Source organism: Chelonoidis abingdonii, chromosome 11 (genome assembly GCF_003597395.2).
Source record: "Chelonoidis abingdonii isolate Lonesome George chromosome 11, CheloAbing_2.0, whole genome shotgun sequence".
NCBI classification, from domain to species: Eukaryota; Metazoa; Chordata; order Testudines; family Testudinidae; genus Chelonoidis; species Chelonoidis abingdonii.
In genome coordinates, this window is record NC_133779.1 from 5,144,585 (window position 1) to 5,171,506 (window position 26,922).

The 26,922-nt window shown below is 56.2% G+C and overlaps 1 protein-coding gene across 1 annotated transcript in view; it reads left to right on the top strand.

Annotated features, from left to right (window-relative positions):
- Positions 1-23,353, top strand: part of PRKD2 (protein kinase D2) — a 32,802-nt gene extending 9,449 nt beyond the window's left edge. The window contains exons 2-18 of the mRNA XM_032797978.2: positions 2,422-2,560; positions 4,069-4,200; positions 5,181-5,335; positions 5,888-6,089; positions 7,036-7,116; positions 7,369-7,522; positions 8,536-8,653; positions 14,254-14,331; positions 15,254-15,524; positions 16,152-16,204; positions 17,367-17,439; positions 17,825-17,931; positions 18,278-18,439; positions 19,008-19,106; positions 19,580-19,847; positions 20,357-20,442; positions 22,020-23,353. Of these exons, the coding sequence (XP_032653869.1) occupies positions 2,422-2,560; positions 4,069-4,200; positions 5,181-5,335; positions 5,888-6,089; positions 7,036-7,116; positions 7,369-7,522; positions 8,536-8,653; positions 14,254-14,331; positions 15,254-15,524; positions 16,152-16,204; positions 17,367-17,439; positions 17,825-17,931; positions 18,278-18,439; positions 19,008-19,106; positions 19,580-19,847; positions 20,357-20,442; positions 22,020-22,238 (2,397 nt within the window). The 3' untranslated portion in view covers positions 22,239-23,353. The remainder of the gene's footprint in view (positions 1-2,421; positions 2,561-4,068; positions 4,201-5,180; positions 5,336-5,887; positions 6,090-7,035; positions 7,117-7,368; positions 7,523-8,535; positions 8,654-14,253; positions 14,332-15,253; positions 15,525-16,151; positions 16,205-17,366; positions 17,440-17,824; positions 17,932-18,277; positions 18,440-19,007; positions 19,107-19,579; positions 19,848-20,356; positions 20,443-22,019) is intronic.
- Positions 23,354-26,922: the final 3,569 nt, after the last annotated feature.

Sequence of the window (26,922 nt, forward strand, 5' to 3'; positions counted from 1 at the left end):
CTGGGCCCAGGACCTGGGGCAAATTGCCCCACTTACCCCCCCTCTGGGTGGCCCTGGTCCAGTTTCAGCTTCTAGTAGATTTAGGGACACCAAGAGCGTGGAGTTGCATCCCTGACCCTCTTGGCTAATAGCCATGGAGGGACCTGTCCTTCAGGAACTGATCTCATTCTGTTTTAACCCAGTTACGCTTTTGGCCTTCACAATATCCCCTGGCAATGAGTTCCACAGGTTGACTGTGCGTTGTGTGATGAAGCACTTCCTTTCATTTGTTTTAAACCTGGTGCCTATTGATTTCATAGGGTGACCCCCTGGGTCTTGTTACCTGAAGTGGTAAATAACATTTCCCTAGTCATTTTCTTCACACCAGTCATGATTTTGTAGAACTCTGTCATATCCCCCATAGTCATCTCTTTCCCAAGGTGACCAGTCCCAATCTCCTCATATGGAAGCTGTTCCATACACTTCGTCATTTTTGTTGCCCGTCTCTGTACTGTTTCTAATCATCTCTCTTCTTTGAGATGGGACGACCAGAACTGCAGGCAGTATGCAAGGGATGGGTGTACCATGGATTTCTCTAGGGTTCTTATAATGTTCTCTTCCTTATTATCTGTCCCTTTCCTAATGGTTCTTAATATTCTGTTTGCCTTTTTGGGCTGTCCTGCATGTTAAGCTGGTCTTTTCAGAGAACTCTCCGCAATGATTCCAAGATCTCTTTCTTGAGTGGTAAAAGCTAATTTAGACCCCATCATTTTGTGTGTAAAGTTGGGATTATTTGCATTATATGGATTGCTTTGCATTTATCAACACTGAATTTCATCTGCCGTTTTCTTGCCCAGTCACCCTGTTTGGTGAGTCCCTCTGTACCTCTTCACAGTCTGCTATGGACTTAGCTATCTTGAGTAATTTTGTATTGTCTGCAAACTTTGCCACCTCACTGCTCACCCCTTGTATCAGATTATTTAGGAATATATTGAACAGCCCAGCCTAGTACACATCCTAGGAGGATCCTGCTATTTACCTCTCTCTACTGTGAAAACTGACTGTTTATTCCTACCCTTTATTTCCTGTCTCTTACACAGTTACTGATTCATGAGAGGCTCTTCCCTCTTATCCTGTGACTGCTTAAGAGCCTTTGGTGAGGGACCTAGTCAGAGGCTTTGTGAAAGTCCAAGTCCCCTGTATCCACTGGATCATTCTTGTCTACGTGTTTGTCGACACCCTCACAAAATTCTAATAGATTGGTGAGGCGTGATTTCCCGTTACAGAAGCTGTGTTGATTCTTCCCAACATATCGTGTTCATCTGTGTGTCTGATAATTCTTTTCTTTACTCTAGTGTCAATCAATTTACCTGGTCCTGAAGTTAGACTTAACCGGCCTGTGATTGCCTTGGTGTCACATTAGCTCTCTGCTAGTCTTCTAGTTCAGAGCCTGATTTAAGCGATAGGTTACCTACCATAGTTAGTAGTTCTGCAATTTCATATTTGAGTCCCTTCAAAACTCTTGTTCATGGTGGCTTGTTGCTGTTTAGTTTATCAATTTGCTCTGAAACCTCCTCTATTGACATCTCAATATGGGACCGCGCCTCAGATTTGTCACTGAAAAAGAATGGCTCAGGTGTGGGAATCTCCCTCACCTCCTCTGTAGTGAAGACAGATGCAAATAATTTACCTGGCTTCTTCTCTGCAATGCCTTTGTTTTCCTTGAGTGCTCCTTTAGCACCTTGATTATCCAGTGGCCCCACTGATTGTTCAGCCCACTTCCTGCTTCTGATGTACATACAAACCGTTTTCCTGCTAGATTTTGTGTCTTTTGCTAGTTGCTCTTCAAATTCTGTCTTGGCCGGGCTAATTATGCTTTTACACCTGACTTGCCAGAGTTTATGCTCCTTTCTGTTTTCCTCGCTTGGATTTGACTTCCAGTTTTTTAAAGAAGTCTTTTTGTCTCTAGCTGCCTATTTCACTCTGCTGTTTAGCCATGATGGCATTTTTGGGGTCCTTTTACTGTTTTTTGGTTTTTTATGTGTTTTTTTTGGTGTGCATAAATTTAGTTTGAGCCTCTGTTATGGTGTTTTCAAAAAATTTCCATGCAGCTTGCAGGCATTTCACCCTTGTGACTGTTCCTTTTTAATATCTAATTAGCCTCATCATTTTGGTGTAGTTCCCCCTTTTTGTAGTTAAATGCTGCTGTGGTGGGTTTCTTAGGGGTTTTCCTCCCTACACTGATGTTAAATTTAATCGCCACATGGTCTCTATCACCGAGTGATTCAGCTGTATTTGCCTCTTGGACCGGATCCTGTGCAGTACGTAGGGCTAAATTAAGAATGGCCTCCGCGGGGTATTTACCGCATGGCTCTGCTGAGTCCCCCAGCACTGAGCCATGATTTCCCCATCCCATGTCTGTCTGTCTGTCTGTCCTCACAGTTCCCAGAGTGCGGCTTCTACGGGCTCTATGACAAGATCCTGCTCTTCAAACATGACCTGTCGTCTGCCAACATCCTGCAGCTGGTGCGGGCGGCCGGAGACATCCAGGAGGGGGACTTGGTGGAGGTGGTGCTCTCAGGTAACATGCGCGGATGTGTGGATGAGGGAGAGAGAGAAAAAGGACTGTGTGGGTATCTGCATGCCTTCTGCCCCCTGTGGGAGGGGATGGGCCCTGCTCTGTGTGTGTGTGTGTGTGTGTGTGTGTGTGTGTGTGTGTGTGTCCCTGCTGCCCCCTCCTGGAAAGGATGAGCCTTGGGGGGGCGTGTGTGTGTGTGTGTGCACGCCCCTGCTGCCCCCTGCTGGAAAGGATGAGCCTTGGTGTGTGTGTGTGTGCTCTGTGTGTGTGTGTGCGCGCATGTGTGTTTTTTCCTGCCACCCTCTGGTGGAGGGGATGGGCCCTGTTCTATGTGTATATATGTTGTGACCTTGCTGCCCCCTGCTGGAGGGGATGAGCTGTGTGTGTGTGTGTGTGTGTGTGTGTCCGTCCGTCCCTGCTGCCCCCTGCTAGAAGGGATGAGCGCTGCTCTGCTCTGTGTGTGTGACACTACAACACACTTGCCCTTCTTTCCTAGATGCTCACTAGCCCACCCGAGCTCTTCCCATGCAGCCTGCTCCGCACTGGCTCACACCTGCCAGCGCCGTAGGCTGTCCAGCTGCTGATTCTGTCTGGGTGGCGCTGTGAGCGCATTGCCAGCTTGTTCCCCAGCCTGCGGCAGCTGATCCCGACTTGGTGGCGGTGGCTGTGTTGCTTACACTGTGTTGGCAGAAGGCTGGGTGGACCGATGGGGCGCTGAGGGCTGGGTGGGGCAGAATGGGGCCGCCCCCAGGGCTGGTGATGCTGCCCCTTGGCACGTTGCCATATGACAGGGAGGGCCTGGTTCGGGATGCTTCATGGCTGGAGAGGATGGGACACAATGCCACGGGGTGCTGGGAGATGGCAGGGGAACAGGACGTGTCTCAGTGCCGGGGTCCCTGGGAGAAGCCTGGGATATAGCATCAGGTACCCGGGTATCCATCATGGCATAGTCACTCCGGGGCTGTGGGTGGGGAGCTTCCCCACGCATGGCTGTGGGCCGCACGTGGGCCCCTGGCTCCCTGGTGCCATCGCTCTCCTCCGCTGCTCCCCGCCCACGGCTGCTTTCGCTCCTGCCGGTGCCCAGGTGCTGTTCTGAGTCAGGGCCGCCCGCGCGCGCCCCGGCAGGAAGTGGTTTGGGGGCCGGCTTCCTGGCACGAGACCTGGTGGGGGGAAGGGCGGGGGCGCGGCAGCTCCGAGGCCCGCGGTGATGATGTTTCCCCACCACCACCACCACCACCTGCAGGAAATTCTGCCCCGCGCCTGCCCAATCTGTGCCAGTGGCTGCCCTGTGTTCGAGAATCCCCGGTGTCAGGGGCTCTCGCCAGCAGGGGGCGCCCCTGGCACCAACAGGGGGGTCCAGCCACCACTCAAAGCGGGGTGTTTGCTATGGATTGTTACGGGGAGGTGGGTGCAGGGAAGTGGATCCAGCCGGGCCCACGGGTTCCCGGGGGCAGCCGGTGGTCTGGACCGGGCCGTGCCGTGCCCTGAGCTCCCTCCCTCTCGTCCACCAGCCTCGGCCACCTTTGAGGATTTCCGGATACGTCCGCATGCCCTGAACGTGCATTCGTACCGCGCCCCGGCCTTCTGCGACCACTGCGGGGAAATGCTCTTCGGCCTGGTGCGCCAGGGCCTGAAGTGTGATGGTATGGAGCCCGGGGGAGGGTGTGGGGATGTCTCCCCATCTGAGCCCAGGGGACTGGCTGACTCGGCGGGGGGTGGGGGCGGGGAAGGAGACATGGGGTCTTTCCCCTCTAGGAGGCGCTGGCTCCAATCCAGCCTCAGGGCTGGGGAGTGGCTGACTCACTAGGGTGGGGAATGGGACACGGGGCCTTTCCCCTGTAGGCGATGCTGGCTCTGATCTGGCCCCAGGACGGGGGAATGGCTGGCGCAGGGGGTGGGGAGTGGCTGTTTGTTGACCCTTGTGTGTAATGAGTTGAAGGGGGGTCTCAGCCCAGTTTGAAGGGGGTCCCACTGCACAATCTAGCAGGTGAGAAACAACCCAAACTGTCCACAAAGCCCCACAGACTGAGCAGACCCCTGCTTGCGAGGGTGTGGGGGTCAATCTCTCTAGAGTGGGGGCACCCCTATGCCCCTGGGGGGCGATCTGTCTAGGGTGGGGGCTGGCATCACTTTTCACTACCCAGGTCACCTCTACTTGGTCTGCGGGGGGGCGGGTGCCTGGCACTGGGGAGCTCTGCTTTTGACCTTGGGGGCTCCAGCGCATGGCTGTGGTCCCTTTGCCACGTGCCCTGTCCCAGCCCTGGGACGCAGCCAGAGATGGAGTCACTTAGCGTGTAGGTAATTAACCAACTTAATGCTTAACCTGGGCTCCCAGCCATCCCGTTAAACCAGCGTCCCAGCCAGATCCACGCTGGGGCCTGCCCCGCTCCCTGGGCTGGGACCGCTGCCCGGAGCCATGCCCCCCGCCTCCCCATCCATCTGTCTCTCTTACACTTAGATCATAGGCTCTGTGGGGGAGGACTGTCTCGGTCTTCAGACAGCGCTATGGGGCTCTGATCCCGCCGTGGGCCCCTGATCCCATACTGGGCCTCCCCCACCTCCAGGGCCCTCCCGCCACCCGTCTGGTTGGAAATGTGATGCAGGCGGCTTTTCCGTATTGCAGGTTGTGGCCTGAACTACCACAAGCGCTGCGCCTTCAACATCCCCAACAACTGCAGCGGGGCCCGCAAGCGCCGCCTCTCGGCCACTTCGCTGGCCACCTCACAGTCCCTGCGTCTCGCCACCTCCGAGTCGCTGCCCTGCGCCCCTGATGAGCTGGTAAGAGCCTCCACTGGGTGGGGATGGGGACCGCCTGGCCGTGCATCACGGGCCAACCCCGGATATGGCGCTTGCCGTGCATCGTGGCCACCTGGGCTGTGTTTTAAGCCCCCTATACTGCCCAGCTCAGGGCGATTCTTCTCAGGCTGAAGGGGCAGGGTCTTGGTGCTGGGGATGGGAGCGGTCTGGGATCCATCTTCACTATTGCTGCGTAGTTTAGAGTCATGGCTGGCCATGACCAAGGGTCATGCCCCAGGAAGAGTGGGGGTGGGGGTGGATGGGCAGCCCTTGTCACAAGTTCAGGTCTCGACCCAGCTCTCAATGTACTGGGTCCCCAGCTGGAAGTCCCACCCCCCATCCCCAAGGGTGTTAACTGCCCCCCCGTCCCATGGCAGTGCTAACTGGCCCCCTCTGTGGCTGCTACAGCACTGGGTTGGCCATGGAACCTGACTCCCCCACCCCTGTGGCTGGTAGGGGGCAGGGCACGGGGCCTGTGCTCTGGGGCACAGAGCTCTTGCCTCCATGGGTTATAATGTCCCCTCCCCCCCGCAGAGCCGGAGCTCCATGGAGACCTTGCCCCGCCGGCTCACCAGCACCTCCTACATTGGGCGCCCCATTGAGCTGGACAAGCTGTTCCTGTCCAAGGTCAAAGTGCCTCACACCTTCCTCATCCACTCGTACACCCGCCCCACCGTCTGCCAGTTCTGCAAGAAGCTGCTCAAGGGGCTCTTCCGCCAGGGCCTGCAGTGCAAAGGTGAGTGTGGAAGGGAGAGCAGGGGTCAGGTGGGAATCAGCCATTCTCCAAGAAGGGCCAAAGTAGGGAAAGGAGAGGGGAGCGCTGGGTGCAGACGGCCGGTGGAACTCCCTGCCACTGGAGGGTCCAGCTGTGCAGCGGGATGTAAGAAGGGGCTGGGCATTTTTATGGGAAAGAGCTTCCATTCTCATGCTTCAGGGCCTGGGATGAGTGTCAGAGGGGACAGGAAGGAGATTCTCTCCACCCGCTCCACACCCACCCCTAAAAGGGAGGCGTGAATGTGCTTTCCTTTGAAGCTTTCTTAATTGGCTGCTGTTGAGAGGTGGGACACGAGGCTAGATGGACCCATGGGTCTGATCTGGGGTGGCAGGGAGGGGGCGGGATACTGGGCTAGATGGGCCCATGGGTCTGATCTTGGTTGGCAGGGTGGCCAGGATACTGGCTATAGAACAGAAATGGCTCCACCCCGCTCTGAAATTATTCTTATTTATTAGGTGTGTTACGGTAGTTCCAAGGGGCTCCCGTCATAGACCAGGCCCCCCTTGTGCCAGGCACTGTACAGGCAGCTACTTCTGGGGTGGGATGTGGCAGCTGTCTGACAGAGCACAGCAACAGCATACAGCAATGAGGGGATGGGAAGTGGAGGAGAAGCCCTCACCCACAGGACGGGGAGATTTAGGGAGGGGCAGGAATGGACACGGCTGATGGGGTTTGGCTGAGACCCTGGGGCTCACAGCCTGGCTGGTGCAAGGTGTCAGGGAGGGGATTTGTGTCTTGTTCTGCCATCTTCCTGGGAGGGTGGGGGCACCATCCCTGCCTCTGCACAGCGCCCCCTGGTGAGGCTGTGGGGTACTGCAGGGCATTTTGGGAAGGGGGGCGGGATGGTGGAGAGACGGGGCTGGAGACCCCCATGCTGGCACCTTCCTGATGCTCCCTCCTCTTTCAGACTGCAAGTTTAACTGCCACAAGCGCTGTGCCACCCGGGTGCCCAATGACTGCCTGGGCGAGACACTCTTCAATGGCGGTGGTGAGTGGCAGCTGTGCGTGGGCAGAGGGGATGGTGGGACGGTGTCTTGGTGCTACTGCTGGGGGCAGGGGAGGGGGATGGGACTGGGGGTGGGGATCCAGCCCTAGCCCTGGCTCATACAGCATGTGAGTCTCCTTCATCTCCCTGCCTGCCCATGGGCTGGGATCCCAGTGTGGCAGGGTCCTGTGGGGCAGTTCTGGGGTTGGAGCCTGGCACCGGCAGGGCCCCACGGACTCTGGTGCTTCCCCCCAGATGTGCCCATGGAAGACGCCAGCGACCTGAGCGATGCTGACAAGAACTCGCTGATGGACGAATCGGATGACTCAGGCATTATCCCCGGCTCCCACTCGGAGAACGAGCTCCGCGGAGGGGACGACCCCGATGACGATACCAGCAAATCCCAGGGGTACAGCCCTGCTCCCCGAATTGCCTCTGCCCTGCCCCTCCCTCCCCAGCATCCTGGGTGCAGGGCCAGAGTCCCCCTGGCATCAGGCTACCACCAGCTGGCGGCTGCGTTTCCTGGTATGGGGAGCAAATATCCCCTGACCACTTCAGCTCTGGGTCTGGGGTACCTTCCCTGGGATTTCCTGTCCCCTGCCATGACCCTCAGTTCTGATTCACAGCTACCCCAGCCCTGGGCTCCCCCCGCCACAGCTCCGCCCTTACCCCTCAGTCCTGACCGCAACCCCCCAGCTCCCCAGCCCTGGGCTCCCCCTGCCACGGCTCTGCCCTTACCCCTCAGTCCTGACCGCAACCCCCCAGCTCCCCAGCCCTGGGCTCCCCCTGCCACGGCTCTGCCCTTACCCCTCAGTCCTGACCCACAACCCCCCAGCTCCCCAGCCCTGGGCTCCCCCTGCCATGGCTCTGCCCTTACCCCTCAGTCCTGACCCACAATCCCCCAGCTACTCCAGCCCTGGGCTCCCCCCGCCACAGCTCCGCCCTTACCCCTCAGTCCTGACCCACAACCCCCCAGCTACCCCAGCCCTGGGCTCCCCCCATCACAACTCCAGCCTTACCCCTCAGTCCTGACCCACAGCCCCCCAGCTACCCCAGCCCTGGGCTCCCCCCGCCACAGCTCCAGCTTTACCCCTCAGTCCTGACCCACAACCCCCCAGCTACTCCGGCCCTGGGCTCCCCCCATCACAGCTCTGGCCTTACCCCTCAGTCCTGACCCACAGCCCCCCAGCTATCCCAGCCCTGGCCTCCCCCGAGTTCCCGCAGCTCTACTGATGCTCCTCAGTCTACCTGCAGCCCCCTTCCTGCTATCTCAGTTCCGGGTTCCCTCACCCACAGCTCTGCTGATGCTCCTCAGTGCTGATCCGCAGCCCACCCCATCCCCGTTAGCCCAGCCCTGAGGTTCCCTGCCTCCACTCCCCTCACCCCCCCCGCAGCTAACGTGTCCGGTTGTTCTCCCCCCAGCTCCATGGGCTACATTCCGCTGATGCGGGTGGTGCAGTCGGTGCGGCACACAACCCGGAGGTCGAGCACAGCGCTGAAGGAAGGCTGGGTGGTTCACTATAGCAACAAAGACACCCTGGTGAGTGGGGGCCAGTTCCTCTGGGGAAGCCAGGCTCAAGAGCTGGCTGTAATGGGCTGCTAAACTATATTATACTGCACCGCCATTTGTGGTGCTGTGAGTAAGCTAACCTCAGCTGTACCTGGTGGATGCAGCCGGGGTGGGTAAGTGAACTCTGCAGCCAGGCCAGGTCTGGTGCAGGAGAATGAGGAGGTGCCAGAAGTGGGACTAAGAACAGAAACAGAAGCAACAGCAGCCAAGGTTGCAGACAGAAAAAACAAAAAGTTGCAGGATCTCATCAGCATGCCCCTCTTCAAAGCCCCACAGAACTTTATCTTTGACAAACCTTCATACTGGACAGACTGGAGACAACTGGTCCCCCTTCCCCTCCACTACAGAAGGATGTGGACAAATTAGAGCGAGTCCAGCAGAGGGCAACGAAAATGATTAGGGGATTGGGGCAGATGACTTACGAGGAGAGGCTGAGGGAACTGAAGTTATTTAGTTTGCAGAAGAGAAGAGTGAGGGAGGATTTGTTAGCAGCCTTCAACTACCTGAAGTGGGTTTCCAAAGAGGATGGTGCTCAGCTGTTCTCAGTGGTGGCAGATGACAGAACAAGGAGCAATGGTCTCAAGTTGCAGTGGAGGAGGTCTAGGTTGGATATTAGGAAGGACTATTTCACTAGGAGGGTGATGAAGCACTGGAATGGGTTTCCTAGGGAGGTGGTGAAATCTCCTCCCTTAGAGGTTTTTAAGGCCCAGCTTGACAAAGCCCTGGCTGGGATGATTTAGTTGGTGTTGGTCCTTCTTTGACTAGGGGATTGGACTAGGTTACCTCCTGAGGTCTCTTCCAACCCTAATATTCTATGATTCTAAGATTTTACAAGATCTTGCATTGCTGCTAAGCTCCAAAAAGAAACTGGAGATAGCCAGGTATCGTCTTTAATGTGTGCTATGGGGAAGCAGGCAGAGCATGTCTTTAAATCCTTTGACTTTAGTGAAACCAGTCACGGAGATGATGGTGAAAAGGTTCTGGCTGTGTTTGATGCATACTTTATACCTCAGAGAAAAGTGGTGTATGAAAGAGCATGTTTCCATCGGAGAATTCAAGAACCAGGGGGAAATGTTGAAAGTTTTTAAGAGCTCCGCATGCATTGGCTGAAAACTGTGTTTCTGGGAATGCAAAACATGAAACTATCAAAGACAGGTGTGTTTTTGGGTTAACAGATAAAAATCTTTCGCAGCAGCTACGATTGAGGAGAGATTTAACCCTAGCCACAGCTATCCAGAAAGCAAAACAGTCAGAATTAGTCACACATCAGAACAAAAGGCAGGAGCAACTTGAAAAACCTAAAAGTAGCTTAGGCTCAGTCTACACTATGATGATGCACGTCCAGCTAGAGGCGCATGGTGTAATAATTGCACCAAATATGGACATTTTGCAGCGGTTTGCTTCACCAAAGCAGTCAGGGAGTTGACTTGTATTACAGACAACCAAGAAACATGGCTTCTGGAATGTATCACTTGTGATGACGTAGAGCCTGCCTGGAGAATGAAATTAAATACTCATGGCAAGAATATTGACTTTAAATTGACTCAGGAGCTGACGTCACAGTCATCTCAGAAGGGACTTACAATCACCTTTGACTTCTCCCAGAGCTGAGGTCACCTTATGTAGCTCTGAACTGCAGGGGCCAGTTCACCACAGAAACAACTTACAGAGATAAGAACTTTGGGTTCAGAGTCAGATCAAAGGATCAAAGACCCAGCCGCAACATGGCAGCCATGATGTCCCGATTTTATAGGGACAGTCCTGATATTTGGGGATTTTTCTTATAAAGGTGCGTATTACACCCCCCCATCCCGATTTTTCACACTTGCTATCTGGTCACTCTAGCCATGATGGGCCTAGCAAGGAGGGTGGAAGAACTCGACGGAGGAGTTGATGATATTAGGCTTTTGAAAGGAGATCCAGGACAAATCAATGCAAGAGACAATGCTGAACCATACAGTGTACAAACACCTCTACCAGACAGACCATGGAAGAGATTAGCTGCAGATTTACGTAAATTCAGAGGATAGCGTTTTTTGGTTGTTGTTATCTCTATATTTCTGGAAAAACAGCCCACATCCTTGAAAGACGTAACATGTCGCAGTGTTATTGAGAAACTGACGGGCCTGTTTGCTCCCTTTGGCATTCAAAACAACCAGCGATGGACAACGAACCACAAAGTGCCACAGCAGAATTTAAGTTATTGTGCATGAAATATGATTTTGATCATATTCCCAGCAGTCCACATAACCCACAAGCGATGGAGAGGCTGAGATTGCTGGGCAGACAGCCAAGGAAATCCTACTGCCGGACGATCCATTCCTTGCTCTTCTGAGTTACAGATCAACACCAACAGCAGTGACTGGATCCAGTCCAGTGCAGCCCCTGATGGGAAGACAACTCAGAGCTACTGTTTCAACTTTGGAAAATAGCCTATCTCCAGATTGCCCCGTCGCGAAGAGAATAGCCAAATCGTGTAAAAAGGCTAAAAGAGCTAATGAACGCTTTTATAACAAAAACAAGGAGGGATCCTTGTGGCACCTTAGAGACTAACAAATTTAGTGTGAGGTCAGTTTAACGAGACAATTCACTTAACAGCAGGATACCAAGGGAGGAGAAATAACTTTCAAAGTGGTAATGAGAGTGGCCCGTTTCAGACAGTTGACAACAAGGTGTGAGTAACAGTAGGAGGAAATTAGTATGGGGAAATGTAATGACCCAACCACTCCCAGTCTTTATTCAGGCCTAATCTGATGGTATCTAGTTTGCAAATTAATTCCAGTTCTGCAGCTTCACGTTGGAGTCTGTTTCTGAAGTTTTTTTGTTGAAGAATGGCCACTTTGAGATCTGTTATTGAGTGAACAGAGAGACTGAAGTGTTCTACTGGTGTTTGAATGTTATGATTCCTGTTGTCAGATTTATGTCCATTTACTCTTTTTTATGTAGAGACTGTCTGGTCTGGCCAATGTACATGGCAGAGGGGCATTGCTGGCACACGATGGCATATATCACATTGGTAGATGTGCAGGTGAACGAGCCCCTGATGGTGTGGCTGCTGTGGTGAGGTCCTATGATGGTGTCACTTGAATAGATATGTGGACAGAATTGGCACCGGGGTTTGTTGCAGGGTTTGGTTCCTGGGTTGGTGTTTTTGTTGTGTGGTGTGTAGTTGCTGGTGAATATTTGCTTCAGGTTGGGGGGCTGTCTGTAAGCGAGGACTGGCCTGTCTCCCAGGGTCTGTGAGAATGAGGGATCGTCCCTCAGGATAGATTGTAGATCCTTGATGATGCACTGAAGAAGTTTTAGTTGGGGGCTGTAGCATAAGCGCTGACTCCGTGGGTGCGCCGGGGCTGGAGCACCCACAGGGAAAAACTAGGGGGTGCTCAGCACCCACTGGCAGCTCCCCGCCCAGCTCACTTATGCCTCCAATCTGCCTCCACCTCCTTCCCTGAGCATGCCATGTGCCCACTTTTTCCCCCTAGCTCCCAGCGCTTGCACCATGAAACAGCTGTTTTGTGTGGCTGGGAGGGAGGTGGGAGGAGGGGGAACGCAGTGTGCCCGGGGAAGAGATGGGGCTGGGGCAGGGATTTGGGGAAGGGGTCCAATAGGGGCAGGGAGGGGGTGGAGTTGGGACAGGGACTTTGGGGAAGGGGTTGGGATGGGGGCAAGACAGGCATGGGGAAATGGTGGAGTTGGGGCAGGGCCATGGGTGGGGTGGGCGAGAGCACTCACCGGCGCCAGGGAAAGTTGGCACCTAAGGGCTGTAGGTGACGGCTAGTGGCGTCCTGTCACTTTCTTTTTTGGGCCTGTCTTGTAGTAGGTGACTTCTTGGTACCCTTCTGGCTCTCTCAATCTGTTTCTTCACTTCACCAGGTAGGTATTGTAGTTTTAAGAACGCTTGATAGAGATCCTGTAGGCGTTTGCCTCTATCTGAGGGATCGGAGCAAATGCAGTTGTATCTTAGGGCTTGGCTGTAGACAATAGATCGTGTGATGTGGTCTGGATGGAAGCTGGAGGCATGTAGGTAAGTATAGTGGTCAGTAGGTTTCCAGTATAGGGTGGTGGTTATGTGACCATCGCTTATTAGCACAGTAGCGTCCAGGAAGTGGACCTCTTGTGTGGACTGGTCCAGGCCGAGGTTGATAGTAGGGTGGAAATTGTTGAAACCTTGGTGGAATTCTTCAAGGGCCTCCTTCCCGTGGGTCCAGATGATGAAGATGTCATCAATGTAGTGCAAGCAGAGTAGGGGCGTGAGGGGACGAGAGCTGAGGAAGCATTGTTCTAAGTCAGCCATAAAAATGTTGGCATACTATGGGGCCATGCTGGTACACATAGCAGTGCCGCTGACATGAAGGTATAAATTGTCCCCAAATCTGAAATAGCTGTAGGTGAGGACAAAGGCAAAAAGTTTAGCTATAAGGTGTGCCGTGATGGTATCAGGGATGCTATTCCTGATGGCTTGTAGTCCATCTTTGTGTGGAAGGTTCATGTAGAGAGCTTCTGCATCCATAGTGAGTAGGATGGTGTGTTTTGGAAGATCGCCAAAGGATTGTAGTTTCCTCAGGAACTACATTGTCAACATTTTTATGGTTGACTTAGAACAACGCTTCCTCAGCTCTCGTCCCCTCACACCCCTACTCTACTTGCACTACATTGCCACTTCAAAAGTTATTTTTCTCCCTTGATATCCTGCTGTTAAGTGAATTGTCTCCTTAAACTGACTTCACACTTCATAAGGCAACTCCCATCCTTTCATGTGTTTATACCTGCTCCTGTATTTTCCACTCCATGCATCTGACGGAGTGGGTTCTAGCCCAGGAAAGCGTATGCCCAAATAAATTTGTTTAGTCTCTGAGGTGCCACAAGGACTCCTTGTTTTTGCTGATACAGACTAACACGGCTACCACTCTGAAACTGTTATAACAGACGTCACTCAGAGAACCTGGTGACTGTGTTCAGATCCAGTTGGGTAGAGAAGAAGGATGGACATCTTCAGCTGCCATAAAGAAAAAGAATTCAGCGCTCAGGTCATACGTGATCAAGACCAACAGTGGAGACATCAGCAGAAACCGTCAACACTGATAGTTTGTTCCTCAGCAAGAGAAAACTGTGCAGATGGCGGCTGCAGGACAAGACTCCACAAGGTTTCCAAATCGACCACGGTCTGTCGTTGCAACTGCTGGCCAGCCAGATGGCCGAGTCGTTCCACGTTCTGGTCGTGTAACTAGAAAACCAGCAGGTTTCAGAGAGATGTGACAAACTGAGCTGTTGTGAACGGCAGAAACAGCGTGACGGTGTAAATAGTGCACGTGGTCGGAAGGGAGATGGAATGGGATGTTAAACCATATTAGACTGTTGAGCCACTAGCTGCGTGTAACGTACTTTAGTTAAGCAAATCTTGGCTGGTTCAGGACCATGATGCCGACCTGGGGTAGAGATGGACTGAGAGGGACCCCACTTGCCTGCCTCCCCGAGCTGGGGTGTGACCATCTGCCTAGGGCTGAGCCGCCGGCCCCACGCAGTGGTAGACACCCCCATGGGAACTAAGTTCCTTTCTTTCCCCTCCCCAGAGGAAGCGTCATTACTGGCGGCTGGACTGCAAGTGTATCACGCTCTTCCAGAACAACACCTCCAGCCGCTACTACAAGGTAAGCGCCCTGAGCAATTGTCCCTGATAGTCTGTTCCACCAGCAGAGATGGAGATGCCCCCTCAGCGCGCACCGAGCTTTTCCTCACCCAAGGGAGAGTCCTCCCCAACTGTCTGTTCCTCCTAGAGAGGTGGGGTATCCCAGGTGACTGTATCCCAGAGTTTGTAGGTTTCAGTGTCCCCAACCCTTCTCTTGGGGAGATGTTTCCCCAGCCTGGCTGATCAGGTTCTGCATCTCCTCTACTGAGTTTCACGCTGTAAATCCTGTGTGTGTGTGTGTGTGTGTGTGTGTGTTTTCACCACACCCTTTGTGTCAGCGGGCCCACACTGATGACTCAGGCTGCTCAAAAATCTTTGGACAAAAAAGTCCTTTTTCCATCAAAAGACATTTTTGGCACCAAAAAAGGAAAAAAGTTTAATTGTTGAGGATTTATTTTTTTTAATGGAAATTCTCGGCAAAAAGGCACCCGCTTTTTTTTTGTATGTTGAAATGATGTCAAATTCCCACTGTCTCTTGGGTTCCCCTGCCCCTTCGTTTCCTTCTCTTTCGAAAAAGTTGGTGGGACATGAAAGTGTGTGTTGTGGGGGGAAGGAGGGGAGGAGATTCCACTCTTTTCCTACTTTCCACTCGAAAAGTTTTGGGGGGAAATCTTTTCAACAGTCTGAATTTCTCTGTTTTTTAAAACATTTTACAAAACTATTTCCTTTATTTTCCACTGTGGGGAAATAAAAGAAAGAACTCTTCTTTCTTTCTTTCTTTAAAACAAAAAAAATGGTGTGTGTTTGGGGAAGAGAAAATGAGGGAAATAAATGGGCAGGGGGAACCCTGAAAATTCAGAGGGAAATCAAAGGGCCCAGAAGCCAAGCTGGGCCGAGCTATTCTGCATTCTGCCCCTGAGCTTGCGGGTGGGTTCTCGTTGCAGGAAATCCCGCTGTCTGAGATCCTGGCGGTGGAGCCGGCCCAGACCTTCGCCCTGGTGCCTCCGGGTGGCAACCCGCACTGCTTCGAGATCGTCACGGCCAACGCCACCTACTATGTTGGGGAGAACTGCGCCCCGGCCCCGTCCACTGCCAGCCAGCAGCACAGCGGGGTTGGGCTGGAAGTGGCCATGGCCTGGGAGAGTGCCATCCGCCAGGCCCTCATGCCTGTCATTCTGCAGGATGCTCCCAATTCTCAGGGACAGGCCCCCCACAGTGAGTGAGAGCCCCGAGGCCTGGGATGGGCTCTGGGGCAGTGGGGAGAGCACCCCCTTCCCCGCTCCCTGCAGCACAGCACCCCCTAGCACCGTGTTGGGTTGTTGGGGCCAGCACTGACTGCGAGGGGAGAGCGCCCCCTACCGAACCCCCACCCTGGTCCCTGCAGCACAGCGCTCTCTGGTGTCACACTGGGACATCGGGGTCCTAAAGAGCATCACCTCTTGGGTCACCGTCACTGCTCCCTGCAGCGCTCTGGGTGTCTCCCATCCGAGTGCAAGCTGGTCCCTGTTGGGAGCCCAGCCCGAAGCACCAGCATCCTGTCAGACCCTTCTGGGCCTAGCCTGGCAGCGTCCCAAGTGTGGGAGGTGATTGCCCTGCAGGAGGCGACACCGTTCTCACCTGGGGATCACCGAGCCGGTCCTGAGCTCAGTCCTCAGATGCTGCAGCTCCCCAGGGATCAGGCTTAGGGACTGGGAAGGGGGCGGGGACTTGACACGCCGTTCCCCATGTAGGATTTCATGCCCTGGACACAGTATACGGGGGGATGGGGGAGGAATCCTGATTGGCTCAGGCCAGGCCTGTCTGGTGCCAGCTCCTAATCAAAGGCCTGTTTTCCTTTCCCAGGGCAGGCATCGCTCAGGATCTCCGTGTCCAACAGCCAGATCCAGGAGAATGTGGTGAGTAGAGACCACGCCCCCTCTCTTTCAGCCACGCCCCCTCTCTTTTGGCCACACCCTTCTCTGTGTATGTCCAGACCCAGGAGAATGTGGTGAGTAGGGGTTCCCCCCACCCCATGGCTCTTTCTCTATATATAAAGAGTGGGAACATGAACCAACGGCTAAGGAGGAGCACAAAGGAATAGCATGAGCATGTAGGGACAAAACCAGAAAGGCTAAGGCACAAAATGAGCTACATTTAGCAAGCAACATAAAAGACAATAAGAGGAGGTTGTGTGATTACCTCAAGAGCAAGAGAAAGATGAAGGAAAGTGGAGGCCCTCTCCTTAGCTGGGAGGGAGAACTAGTAACCAGCGACCTCGGGAAGGCGGAGGCGTTTATGCCTCTTCTGCTTCAGTGGCCTCTGAAAAGGTTAATTTGTGACCAGATATGTAACACAATTAATGGTAACAACGAAAGGGAAGAAGTGCAAGCCAAAATAGGGGGAAAAACAGGTTAAATAAGACAGATATATTTGAGTCATCAGATGAAATTCACCTGAGAGTACTTTAGTTGCTAGCTGAAGCAAAATCTCAGAACTGGTGACAGTTCTTTCAGAACTCCTGGAGCACGTCAAAGGCTTTGTGAAAGAGCAAATACACTATATCCACTCAATCAGTCTTATCCACATGCTTGTTGACCCCTTCAAAAAATTCTAATAGATTGGTGAGGCATGATTTCCCTTTGCAAAAGCCGTGTTGACTTTTCCCCAACATATCGTGTTTGTCTGTGTGTCTGATAATTCTGTTCTTTGCTATAGTTTCAAGCAATTTGCCTCATCCTGAAGTTAGTCTTAAACAGCCTGTAATTGCCTCTGCAGCCTTCTTAAAAACTCGGTGTCACATTAGCTCTCTGCTACTCTTCTGGTTCAGAAGCTGATTTCAGCGATATGTTACCTACCATAGTTAGTAGTTCTGCAATTTCACATTTGAGTCCCTTCAAAACTCATGGTCCTGGTGACTTATTACTGTTTAATGTATCAGTTTGTTCTGAAACCAAATCTATCGACACCTCAATCTGGGACCCCCTCGTCTCTGTGCCCCGCCTCTACATGTGATGGACACCCCATCCACCCACCCACCCAGGACGGCCCGACATGACCCTTTTTCTTGTGCCGTTGCAGGACATAGCCACAGTTTACCAGATCTTCCCGGACGAGGTCCTGGGCTCGGGGCAGTTTGGAATTGTCTATGGAGGTGGGTTCAGGGGGAGGGCGGGATGCAGGGCCTGCCATTGAGAACCGCTGGGATGGTGTATGGTGGGTGTTTGTACAGGGATCGCTCACCCAGCAGTGCACTGAGATGCAGCTGGCTCTGGGGTGGAGCGTGGGTGAGGGCTGTTTAATAGCTGCACGGGGATGCTGCAGACCAGTTCGGAAGGGAAATGGAAGAAAACTGTCGTGTCCAACCCTATTTTGGATTGGGGAGATTAGCTGGTTTGGGGTGTTGGGAATGGGACATGGGGCCTTTCAACTCAAGGGGGCACTGGGTCCAGTCTACCCCCAGGGTGGGGGAATGGCAGGGTCAGGGGGTGGGCAATGGGACACGAGGACTCTAAAGCCTGTGTTCTGGCCCCCAACAGGGAAGCATCGTAAGTCAGGCCGGGACGTGGCAGTGAAGGTGATTGACAAGCTGCGTTTCCCCACGAAGCAGGAAAGCCAGCTGCGTAACGAGGTGGCCATCCTGCAGGTGAGAGGGGGACTCCCCCGCCCTGGAGAGAGCACACCCCCACTCCTCCCATGGGGCCCGCCTCGGTGGTCCTGGGGCTTGACTGGCTTAAGTGCATTTCTGAAAGCTGGCCCTGAGGTTGCTGCTCGCTGCAGCGAGTTGCACAGGTCTCAGCCCAGGTCCCAGCAGGGCAGGGAGACGCGGGTTGAGCCGGCCGCTCTGGAGGAGGCAGCACATGGGGCTGGGGTTTGCCTGGAGCTGGGTGGCTCATGGGGGTCACCAGCTCCAAGGGAGGGGTGGGGCTGGCAGACGGGTGGATTCCCTGCCCCCAGGCCCCACTTTTATCCCTCCTGTCCCCGGCCCCCAGAACCTCCGCCACGCAGGCATAGTGAACCTGGAGTGCATGTTCGAGACGCCCGAGAAGGTGTTTGTGGTGATGGAGAAGCTCCACGGGGACATGCTGGAGATGATCCTGTCCTCGGAGAAGGGCCGGCTGCCCGAGAGGCTCACCAAATTCCTCATCACCCAGGTGAGAACCGCCCCATCCCCCCTCTCCCCGAGCTGCCCCAGCACCACAGCTTGTCCCCGGGGCCACTGGGTGGAGGAGTTCAACAGGATGGGCCAGGGGCATGCAGCTGTCTGTCCGTCTGGAGGGGACTGGCCCTGCGATGTGTGTCCGTCTGTCTGGAGGGGACCAGCCCTGCCCTGTGTGTCTATCCATCTGGAGGGGACTGGCCCTGAGTGTGTGTGCACCTGTCTGGAGGGAACCGGCCCTGTGCTGTCTGTCCATCTGTCTGGAGGGGCTGAGCTCAGCTGGGGGCATGTCCCTGCTGCCCTCTGGGGTGCCCCAGCCCAGCCTGGTCCCTCTGCTCCTCCCTGGGGGGAACGAGGGAGGGTACAGGGGGAACAGGCAGCGCCCCCTTCCCTCCCTCCAGCTGGCAGGGTCAGGCCTCTGCCCCCCAGGCTGCTCTCTCCCTCCTGTGCCCCCTCCAGCCCCTGGGGGGCCCCCCTGCTGGGTGGATGGAGGGAAGGGCCCTGTAAGCTCTTGGGGCAGCCCTGGCCCCGCGCACAACATCTGACCTGCCCCGTCCTGGCAGATCCTGGTGGCCCTGCGGCACCTGCACTTCAAGAACATCGTCCACTGCGACCTGAAACCAGAGAATGTGCTACTGGCCTCTGCCGAGCCCTTCCCCCAGGTGAGACCCCCCCCTAGGTTGGACTGCCCCACCCCCCTCTACGGGGACCCCTCCCCCTTCCATGTGGCCCCTTCCCCCAGGTAAGACCCTCCTTCCCCTCCCCTAGGTTGGACTGCCCTACCCCCCTCCACAGGGACCCCTCTCCTCAGGTATGACTGTCCCACCACTCTGCGCAGGGACCCCTTCCCCCAGATGAACCCCCCCAGTCCCCTCCACAGGGACCCCCTTCCCCTATGTGAGACCCCCCCCCACTGCCCTCTGCAGGGACCCCTTCCCACTCTGTCTTCCCCTCTGCTGTTTGTGACACCCCCATCTCCCACCGTGGAGATCCCTCATCCCCCACAACTCCTGGGGCATTGGGGAGAAAGCCCCCCACCCCGCTCCCTGCAGCACAGCACCCCTAGCACCTCACTGGGGCATCGGGGCCAGGGGGAGAGCGCCCCCTGCTGAGACCCCTCCCCTGGCTCCCCCAGGTGAAGCTGTGTGATTTCGGGTTTGCCCGCATCATCGGCGAGAAGTCGTTCCGGCGCTCGGTGGTGGGCACCCCGGCCTACCTGGCCCCCGAGGTGCTGCTGAACCAGGGCTACAACCGCTCACTGGACATGTGGTCCGTGGGGGTCATCATGTATGTCAGCTTGAGCGGCACCTTCCCCTTCAACGAGGACGAAGACATCAACGACCAGATCCAGAACGCTGCTTTCATGTACCCGCCCCACCCCTGGCGCCAGATCTCGGCTGGAGGTACCTGCCTTGGGATTGGAGCGGGGTCTTGGCCGGAGGGACCTGCCGTGGGGGGAGAGGGGGATCTCGGCTGGCGGGACCTGCCACTGGAGGGGGAAGGGGAGGGGGATCTGGGCCAGAGGGACCTGCCCCTGGTGGGAGGGGGGATCTCGCTGGGGGGACCTGCCTCAGTGTGTGGTCTGGTTTGGGGGGGAGGGGGGGTGTCTTGTTGCCTCCTAGTGGCAGGACTCAGCCACTACAACAGCTGCCTGTGGACTCCCAGCTGTGGGGTTTCATCTCAAGCTCAAATGGCAGGGGGAGGGGGGAGGCGCTCAGACTGCCTGTGAGGGGGCAACACCCCCAACTGACACCCCCATCCCTGCAGCACAGCACCCCCAGCAGGAAGGCCTGTGTTGCTGGGGCACCATACCCACTATCCCCGCACCCCATGGCTTTCCCCAGGGCAGACTTGGGCCCTTCCTGCCCCCACAGATTGCTCCATGACTCCCCCGCGCTTTCTTCTCCTCCAGCCATCGACCTGATCAATAACCTGCTCCAGGTGAAGATGAGGAAGCGCTACAGCGTGGACAAGTCCCTGAGTCACCCCTGGCTCCAGGTATGTAAGGGTGGCCCAGCCAGGGCCTGACAGCCTCGCCTCAGACCCAGCAGCGTCCCCCAGCCCTGCCTAGGTCCAGAGCCGTCACCTAAGGGAATGCTCAGCAGGAGCGTTGCTGTTGCTATCGAGAGGTGGGGAAAGTGAGGCACAGAGAGGGGCTGGGACTTGCCCCAAACCTGGGAATGGAACCCAGGAATCCCAGCTCCCAGCCCCCTGCTCTAACCACTAGATGCCACTGCCCTCTTACACAGGCCTGCTGCTGTTGCCTCTGTGCCCAGTATGGTCCTGCAGCCGCTGCCCTTGGTTGCAGCAGCAGAAGGAATTACGGAGCCAGCTAGAGGTGGCGGTTCTGGTGCTCTCCAGCAAGGGGCAGCAGTGACACCCCCCCAGGCGACCTGTTGCAGGGTGGTTCTGGTGCTGTCCCATAGAGGTTAGCAGTGACACACCCCAGCTGGCCCAGTGCAGGGCAGTTCTGGTCTTGTCCAGCAGGGGGCAGCAGTGACACACCCCAGCTGGCCCAGTGCAGGGCAGTTCTGGTCTTGTCCAGCAGGGGGCAGCAGTGACACACCCCAGCTGGCCCAATGCAGGGCAGTTCTGGTCTTGTCCAGCAGGGGGCAGCAGTGACACACCCCAGCTGGCCCAATGCAGGGCGGTTCTGGTCTTGTCCAGCAGGGGGCAGCAGTGACACACCCCAGCTGGCCCAGTGCAGGGCAGTTCTGGTCTTGTCCAGCAGGGGGCAGCAGTGACACACCCCAGCTGGCCCAGTGCAGGGCAGTTCTGGTCTTGTCCAGCAGGGGGCAGCAGTGACACACCCCAGCTGGCCCAGTGCAGGGCAGTTCTGGTCTTGTCCAGCAGGGGGCAGCAGTGACACACCCCAGCTGGCCCAGTGCAGGGCAGTTCTGGTCTTGTCCAGCAGGGGGCAGCAGTGACACACCCCAGCTGGCCCAGTGCAGGGCAGTTCTGGTCTTGTCCAGCAGGGGGCAGCAGTGACACACCCCAGCTGGCCCAGTGCAGGGCAGTTCTGGTCTTGTCCAGCAGGGGGCAGCAGTGACACACCCCAGCTGGCCCAGTGCAGGGCGGTTCTGGTCTTGTCCAGCTGGGGGCAGCAGTGACACACCCCAGCTGGCCCAGTGCAGGGCAGTTCTGGTCTTGTCCAGCTGGGGGCAGCAGTGACACACCCCAGCTGGCCCAGTGCAGGGCAGTTCTGGTCTTGTCCAGCAGGGGGCAGCAGTGACACACCCCAGCTGGCCCAGTGCAGGGTGGTTCTGGTGTTGTCCACTGGGGGGCAGCAGTGACACACCCCAGCTGTCCCAGTACAGGGCAGTTCTGGTCTTGTCCAGCAGGGGGCAGCAGTGACACACCCCAGCTGGCCCAGTGCAGGGTGGTTCTGGTGTTGTCCACTGGGGGGCAGCAGTGACACACCCCAGCTGTCCCAGTACAGGGCAGTTCTGGTCTTGTCCAGCAGGGGGCAGCAGTGATGCACCCCAGCTGGCCCAGTGCAAGGCGATTCTGGTGTTGTCCAGCAGGGGTCAGCAGTGATGCACCTGGTCCATGTTAACCCGTTGCTGCCCCTGCAGGATTACCAGACGTGGCTGGACCTGCGGGAGCTAGAGACCAAGATGGCTGAGCGCTACATCACCCACGAGAGCGATGACGCCCGCTGGGAGCAGTTCGCCGCTGACCACACCCTGCCCTACCCCGCCCACCTGCGGGCCCCCCGGGAGCCGCCCCCCGAGGAGGAGGAGGAGGGGGACGGGGAGCTGCAGGGGCTGACAGAGAGGGTCAGTATTCTGTGAGCCTGGCCCCCGCATCCTGTGGCAGAGAGAAGACCCCCCTCCTCCTCCGGTTGAGGGGGAGGGACAAGACGGACCCCTGGGGATGGGGTGAAGGACACCCCTGCCCCCGCTTTGTGCGGCGGGGACGTGGCTCCCCCTGCTGGCACCAGAGCAGACAGGACGGCTCCCTTTTCCCAACTGGTGCATTGTGAAGAACACCCCTGCCTGCCTACCTGCACGCCCCCCCGCCCACTGGGGCCACCCTCAGGAGCCCCCGAGCAGGCGCCCCTAGGGCTGAGGAGAGGCAGGTGGGGGCCCGGGGTTGGGCTGAGGGCCCCAGGACATGGCGAGGGGCCTAGGCAGGGCGTGACGCCTGGCACAGCTGCTGAGGTCGCTTGGCGCCCATGTGGATGGCCCTCGGCTCTCGTGGCGCCCCGGCCGGTGCGAGAATGGAATAGAAGAGAATGGAGTGAGAGGCCCCGGGGCCTCAGGGAGGGGAAGTGGGTGGGGGCCTGGCGCTGTGATCGGGGGGTGAGGGCATGAGAGGGGTGGAGTCCCAGGCGCATGTCAGGGACCTGGGGGTGGCTGAGGGGTCCCAGCGAGGTAGTTGAGGAGTGGGGGGAGGGTGCAGGATGTACTAGGCTCCCATGGTTAGGATACGAGGGTGTCCCAAGGGCATGGGGTTGGTGTTAGGCGCCTGGACTATGGGTGAAGACTTTTGAGGACATAGGGACCCCTCCCTGCAACCATTTTCCCTGGTGCATCACTCTGGGGGCAAAAAGGGGGGGGTCTCCATTTTGGGGAGCAGAGAAGGAGGTGAGCCCTCCCCCTCTTGTCTTCAGCGGGGTAGAGGGGAGAAGCATCCGTCCTCCCCCCCCACCAAACCCCTGCTGGCTCCAAGCCATCTTGGCCAGACCAAAGCTGCCCTAGGCTGAGCCTTCTGGATCTTGACACCCTGCTCCACGTGTGGCCTGCGTGGCCATGTGCATCCTGGCCCGTGCACATGCGTGTCCACGGCGGGGACAGGGGACAGGTGAATAACTGACGAGGCTCATGGAGCTGGGACTGATCTACACCGCCCTCCGGTGGATGCTCATACAGGGATGTGTGTGTATAAATAAATAGTGAACAGAACCTGCCCAGCCTGCCTTTGAACTGAAATATACATGACCCCCTGTGCAGGGGGACACTGAGTCATGCACCCCCCAAGCTGGAACAGACGGGGTGGGTGTGATCGCCCTGCACTACAGCTACAAGCCCCAGGTAGTGCTGGGGTGTCCCTGCTCCCCTGTAGGGCACAAGGTGCAGGGCTGGGGGTCACCTCCAAAAGTTTCAGATTTAGCCACACTCCAAAGTTATGCTCAGGAGCCATGGGTTCTAATCCTGCCTCTACCGCTGGCTGCGGGCAAGCCCCTTCCCTGCTCTGTGCTGTTTCCCCAGCTGTACAATTGGGATAAAGACATGGACCCTGCTTGATAAAGTGCTCTGAGAGCTCCAGAGGGAAAGGCCTCAATCCGAGTTAGGGGTGGTGGTTTATCTCGCATGGGTTTCTTTTCAAAGCAGTGCCTGTTTGGGGTGGGCATTGGAGCCCGACTACGCGATTCAGGCGGGAAAACAACTGGATCTTTGTGGGTTGGGTCAGCTCTGCTCCCGCCCAGGGGGCTGGCATGGTGGTAGCTCCATGCCCTGCTCCGGGCAGACTTGGGTAGAGTTTGCTTGTGGCCTAAAACCAGACCTGAGTGGCTCTCTAGTGTGGATGCTCGTTATATCACTTTTAAGTTGGCTTGCACCTGTGAATTGACCGGCACCAGTTCAGCTGATAGATACAGTACCAGGTTTAAAGCACTATTAAGGCATCCGTGTGCAGGTGTGGGCGCAGCCTTGTGTCCGCCAAGGGTCTCCTGTTCACACCCGCAGACCCAGGCACTTGGGCCAGGAGAAAATCTGTGTGTTGAGCCAGACTCAGTGGGTATCCAGTCCCACCTTCAGGGCGACTAGGGCTCCGGGGCATTAAACTCGCCCCTGCAGGAGTCGTTGGTGCTTGGCACCCTGGTAGCTGATGCGAATGGAGGTCTGTTTGGAAGTGCTTGGAGCCCAGGGTTGTGCCTGTAAAGCCGGAGCTGGTAAGCATGGTGTCGATTTCTTCCCTGTTCGGATCTCTCCCTGTTCCAGCCACAGAAGAGGTAGAATTTGTGACCATGGAGGGCAGTCTCCCCGGGCTCTCAAATAATAACAATCCCTAGCGCTTTTCAAAGGAGTGTGGTCTTATTCCCTTTTTATGACTGTGGAAACTAAGGCGAAGTGAGGGGACGGGTCTTGCCTGTGGCAGGTTGGGAACAGACCCCAGCGCTGCCCAGTGCTCTGTCTGCTCGGCCACACTGGTCAGAGACAAAGCAGCGTGAAAGCTCCACGCAGAGCTGCTTCGCCAAAGGGTCCTGCATTGACCCTGGCCCGAAGCTAAACAAGGCAGCGCAGTGACAGGAAGGCAAAGCAAATGCCATGTGAGCCCTGCTAGGATCTGCAGAGGATCTGAGTTGGTTACATCCCTCCCAGAGGCAGGTTTGCTCTTTAGCTTAAGCTGTACCAGGTCCTGCTTTTAGCTCAGGAGGGCCACGGTTCAATCCCCAGGCTGTCAGCCGAGAATTGTGTCTGTCTCCAAAACAATCAAGCTGTGGCTTTGTCCCCAGGCACCTCTGCTGTCCCTAAACAGAGCCTAACTTTGCTGGCTCCAGAGCTCTGGTTTCCCCAATCCGAACGCAAGCTCCCATCACTCAAGGTGCCGTGCAGTGTCCTGAAATAGTGGTAACGCTTTAAATAGTTGGGGAGCCCTCTAGAGGCACTCACTGTGTTCCAGGTTTTTCCCAAGTAGCCAGGTGGCTAGGTAGCAGGGCCTGGCTAGTCAGGAGCCGTGGTTAGACCCCACTGTGCCCATGGAGGGTCTTCCTTACAGGTGGAGCTGGGAGCATGGCCTGGCGTGAAGGGTGCCCACCTCTTCCCATTACAAGCCCCCCGTTTGCAGCCCCTTGGCCTTTCCAGGCGTTAGGTGGTTTGGCCTGGAACATCTCTCGCTGGGCGTCTGCTGCAGGCTCAGTGGATTTTTTGGCACGGGATGGGGGGGGATTTGCACCAAGACGTCTGAGCATCCATGAGACCAAGGCGCGGGAGACTGACGTGTCACTTGCCCTGGCTGGAAACTTCTGCCCCCCCCCCCACTTCTTTGCGCAGCTCTAACGCCCCCATGGGTTGGAGCCGAGACGTGCAAGGTGGCGGGGGGTCGCCCTGAGGACAGAGATGTGCTGGACCCAGTCCCAAGCTGCTGGCTCTCCCAGTTGAGGCGTTGTCTGACCTTGTATCTAAAGACCAGGAGGCAACTAGTTGAAGGTCGCGCTAAGCCCATCTCCCTTAAAGGGCCATCCCATCCCCCAACCACTAGGCTTCGGGTTTAGGGAGACGGGGTGAAATATGTGACCTTCCACAATGACAGAAGGCGTCTTGACTCCCACTTGCCCCCACCCCCCACATCTGGGAGGGGAGTGGGGAATCGAGTGGGTTAGAACAAGGGGAAACCAGGCCTCCTGGGTTTTATTCTGAGCACGGGGAGGGGGATAGGTTCATGTGGTTAAGCGAAAGGGAGGTAGGGAGGCTTCTATCCCCCAGCTCCTCTGCCAACTCATTGTGTGACCTGAAGCAAAATAACCGTCACTCTCGGCTCTGAGCTGTCAGTCGGTTTCTGAGGAACTCCAGGGGACCAAATGACTCTGTGTCATGCCAGGAGCCACAGTGGAATGCCCAGGCCCGTCTGCACGGTGCAGGGAGACAGGGCTGGGAGTCGGGGGCCGTCCCCTGCACCTGGAGCCGTTTCTCGGTTTTCTGCTGCTGTGAATCCCCAGCGGCTGCCCGACGTAAACAGGAAACCACCGAGAGCAACTCTCTGGGTGGGGACCTTAGGACACCTGGGAGCCAGTGTGCCCCGACACCAGGCCTGCCTAGCCCCAGGGACCCCGCCAGAGATCAGGGCAGGGGAGCACAGCATTCCCAGGCCTGCAGTCGTGACCAGTGAGTGGCAGATGGTCACTGGGGGGGGCACAGATTTGGTTGGTTCCTGTCTGCACGCCTGGCCTGATTCACTTCCGGCTGACTTGTGAATCATAGAATCAGAAAATATCATGGTTGGAAGGGACCTCAGGAGGTATCTAGTCCAACCCCCTGCTCAAAGCAGGACCAATCCCAACTAAATCATCCCAGTCAGGGCTTTGTCAAGCTGGGCCTTAAAAACCTTGAAGGAAGGAGATTCTGCCACCTCCCTCGGGAACCCATTCCAGTGCTTCACCACCCTCCTAGTGAAATAGTGTTTCCTCATATCCAACCTAGACCTCCCCCACAGCAACTTGAGACCATTGCTCCTTGTTCTGTCATCTGGGGGGCTGGAGCACATGACTTACGAGGAGACGCTGAGGGAACTGGACTTTTTTAGTCTGCAGCAGAGAAGAGTGAGGGGGGTTTTGATAGCTGCTTTCAACTATCTGTTCTCAGTCCTGCAGTTTTCCACCTATCTCCCCTATTGCAGCTGTTGGACCAGCAGGCTGGGGGTTGAGCCAAGCATGAAAGCAGTACTGCGTTGCCATTTAGATTGTCATTTAACAAATTTGTTTTTCCCAAAATGCTTGCTAACAATCCTGAATTCAATTTCAATATTATTTTTTTT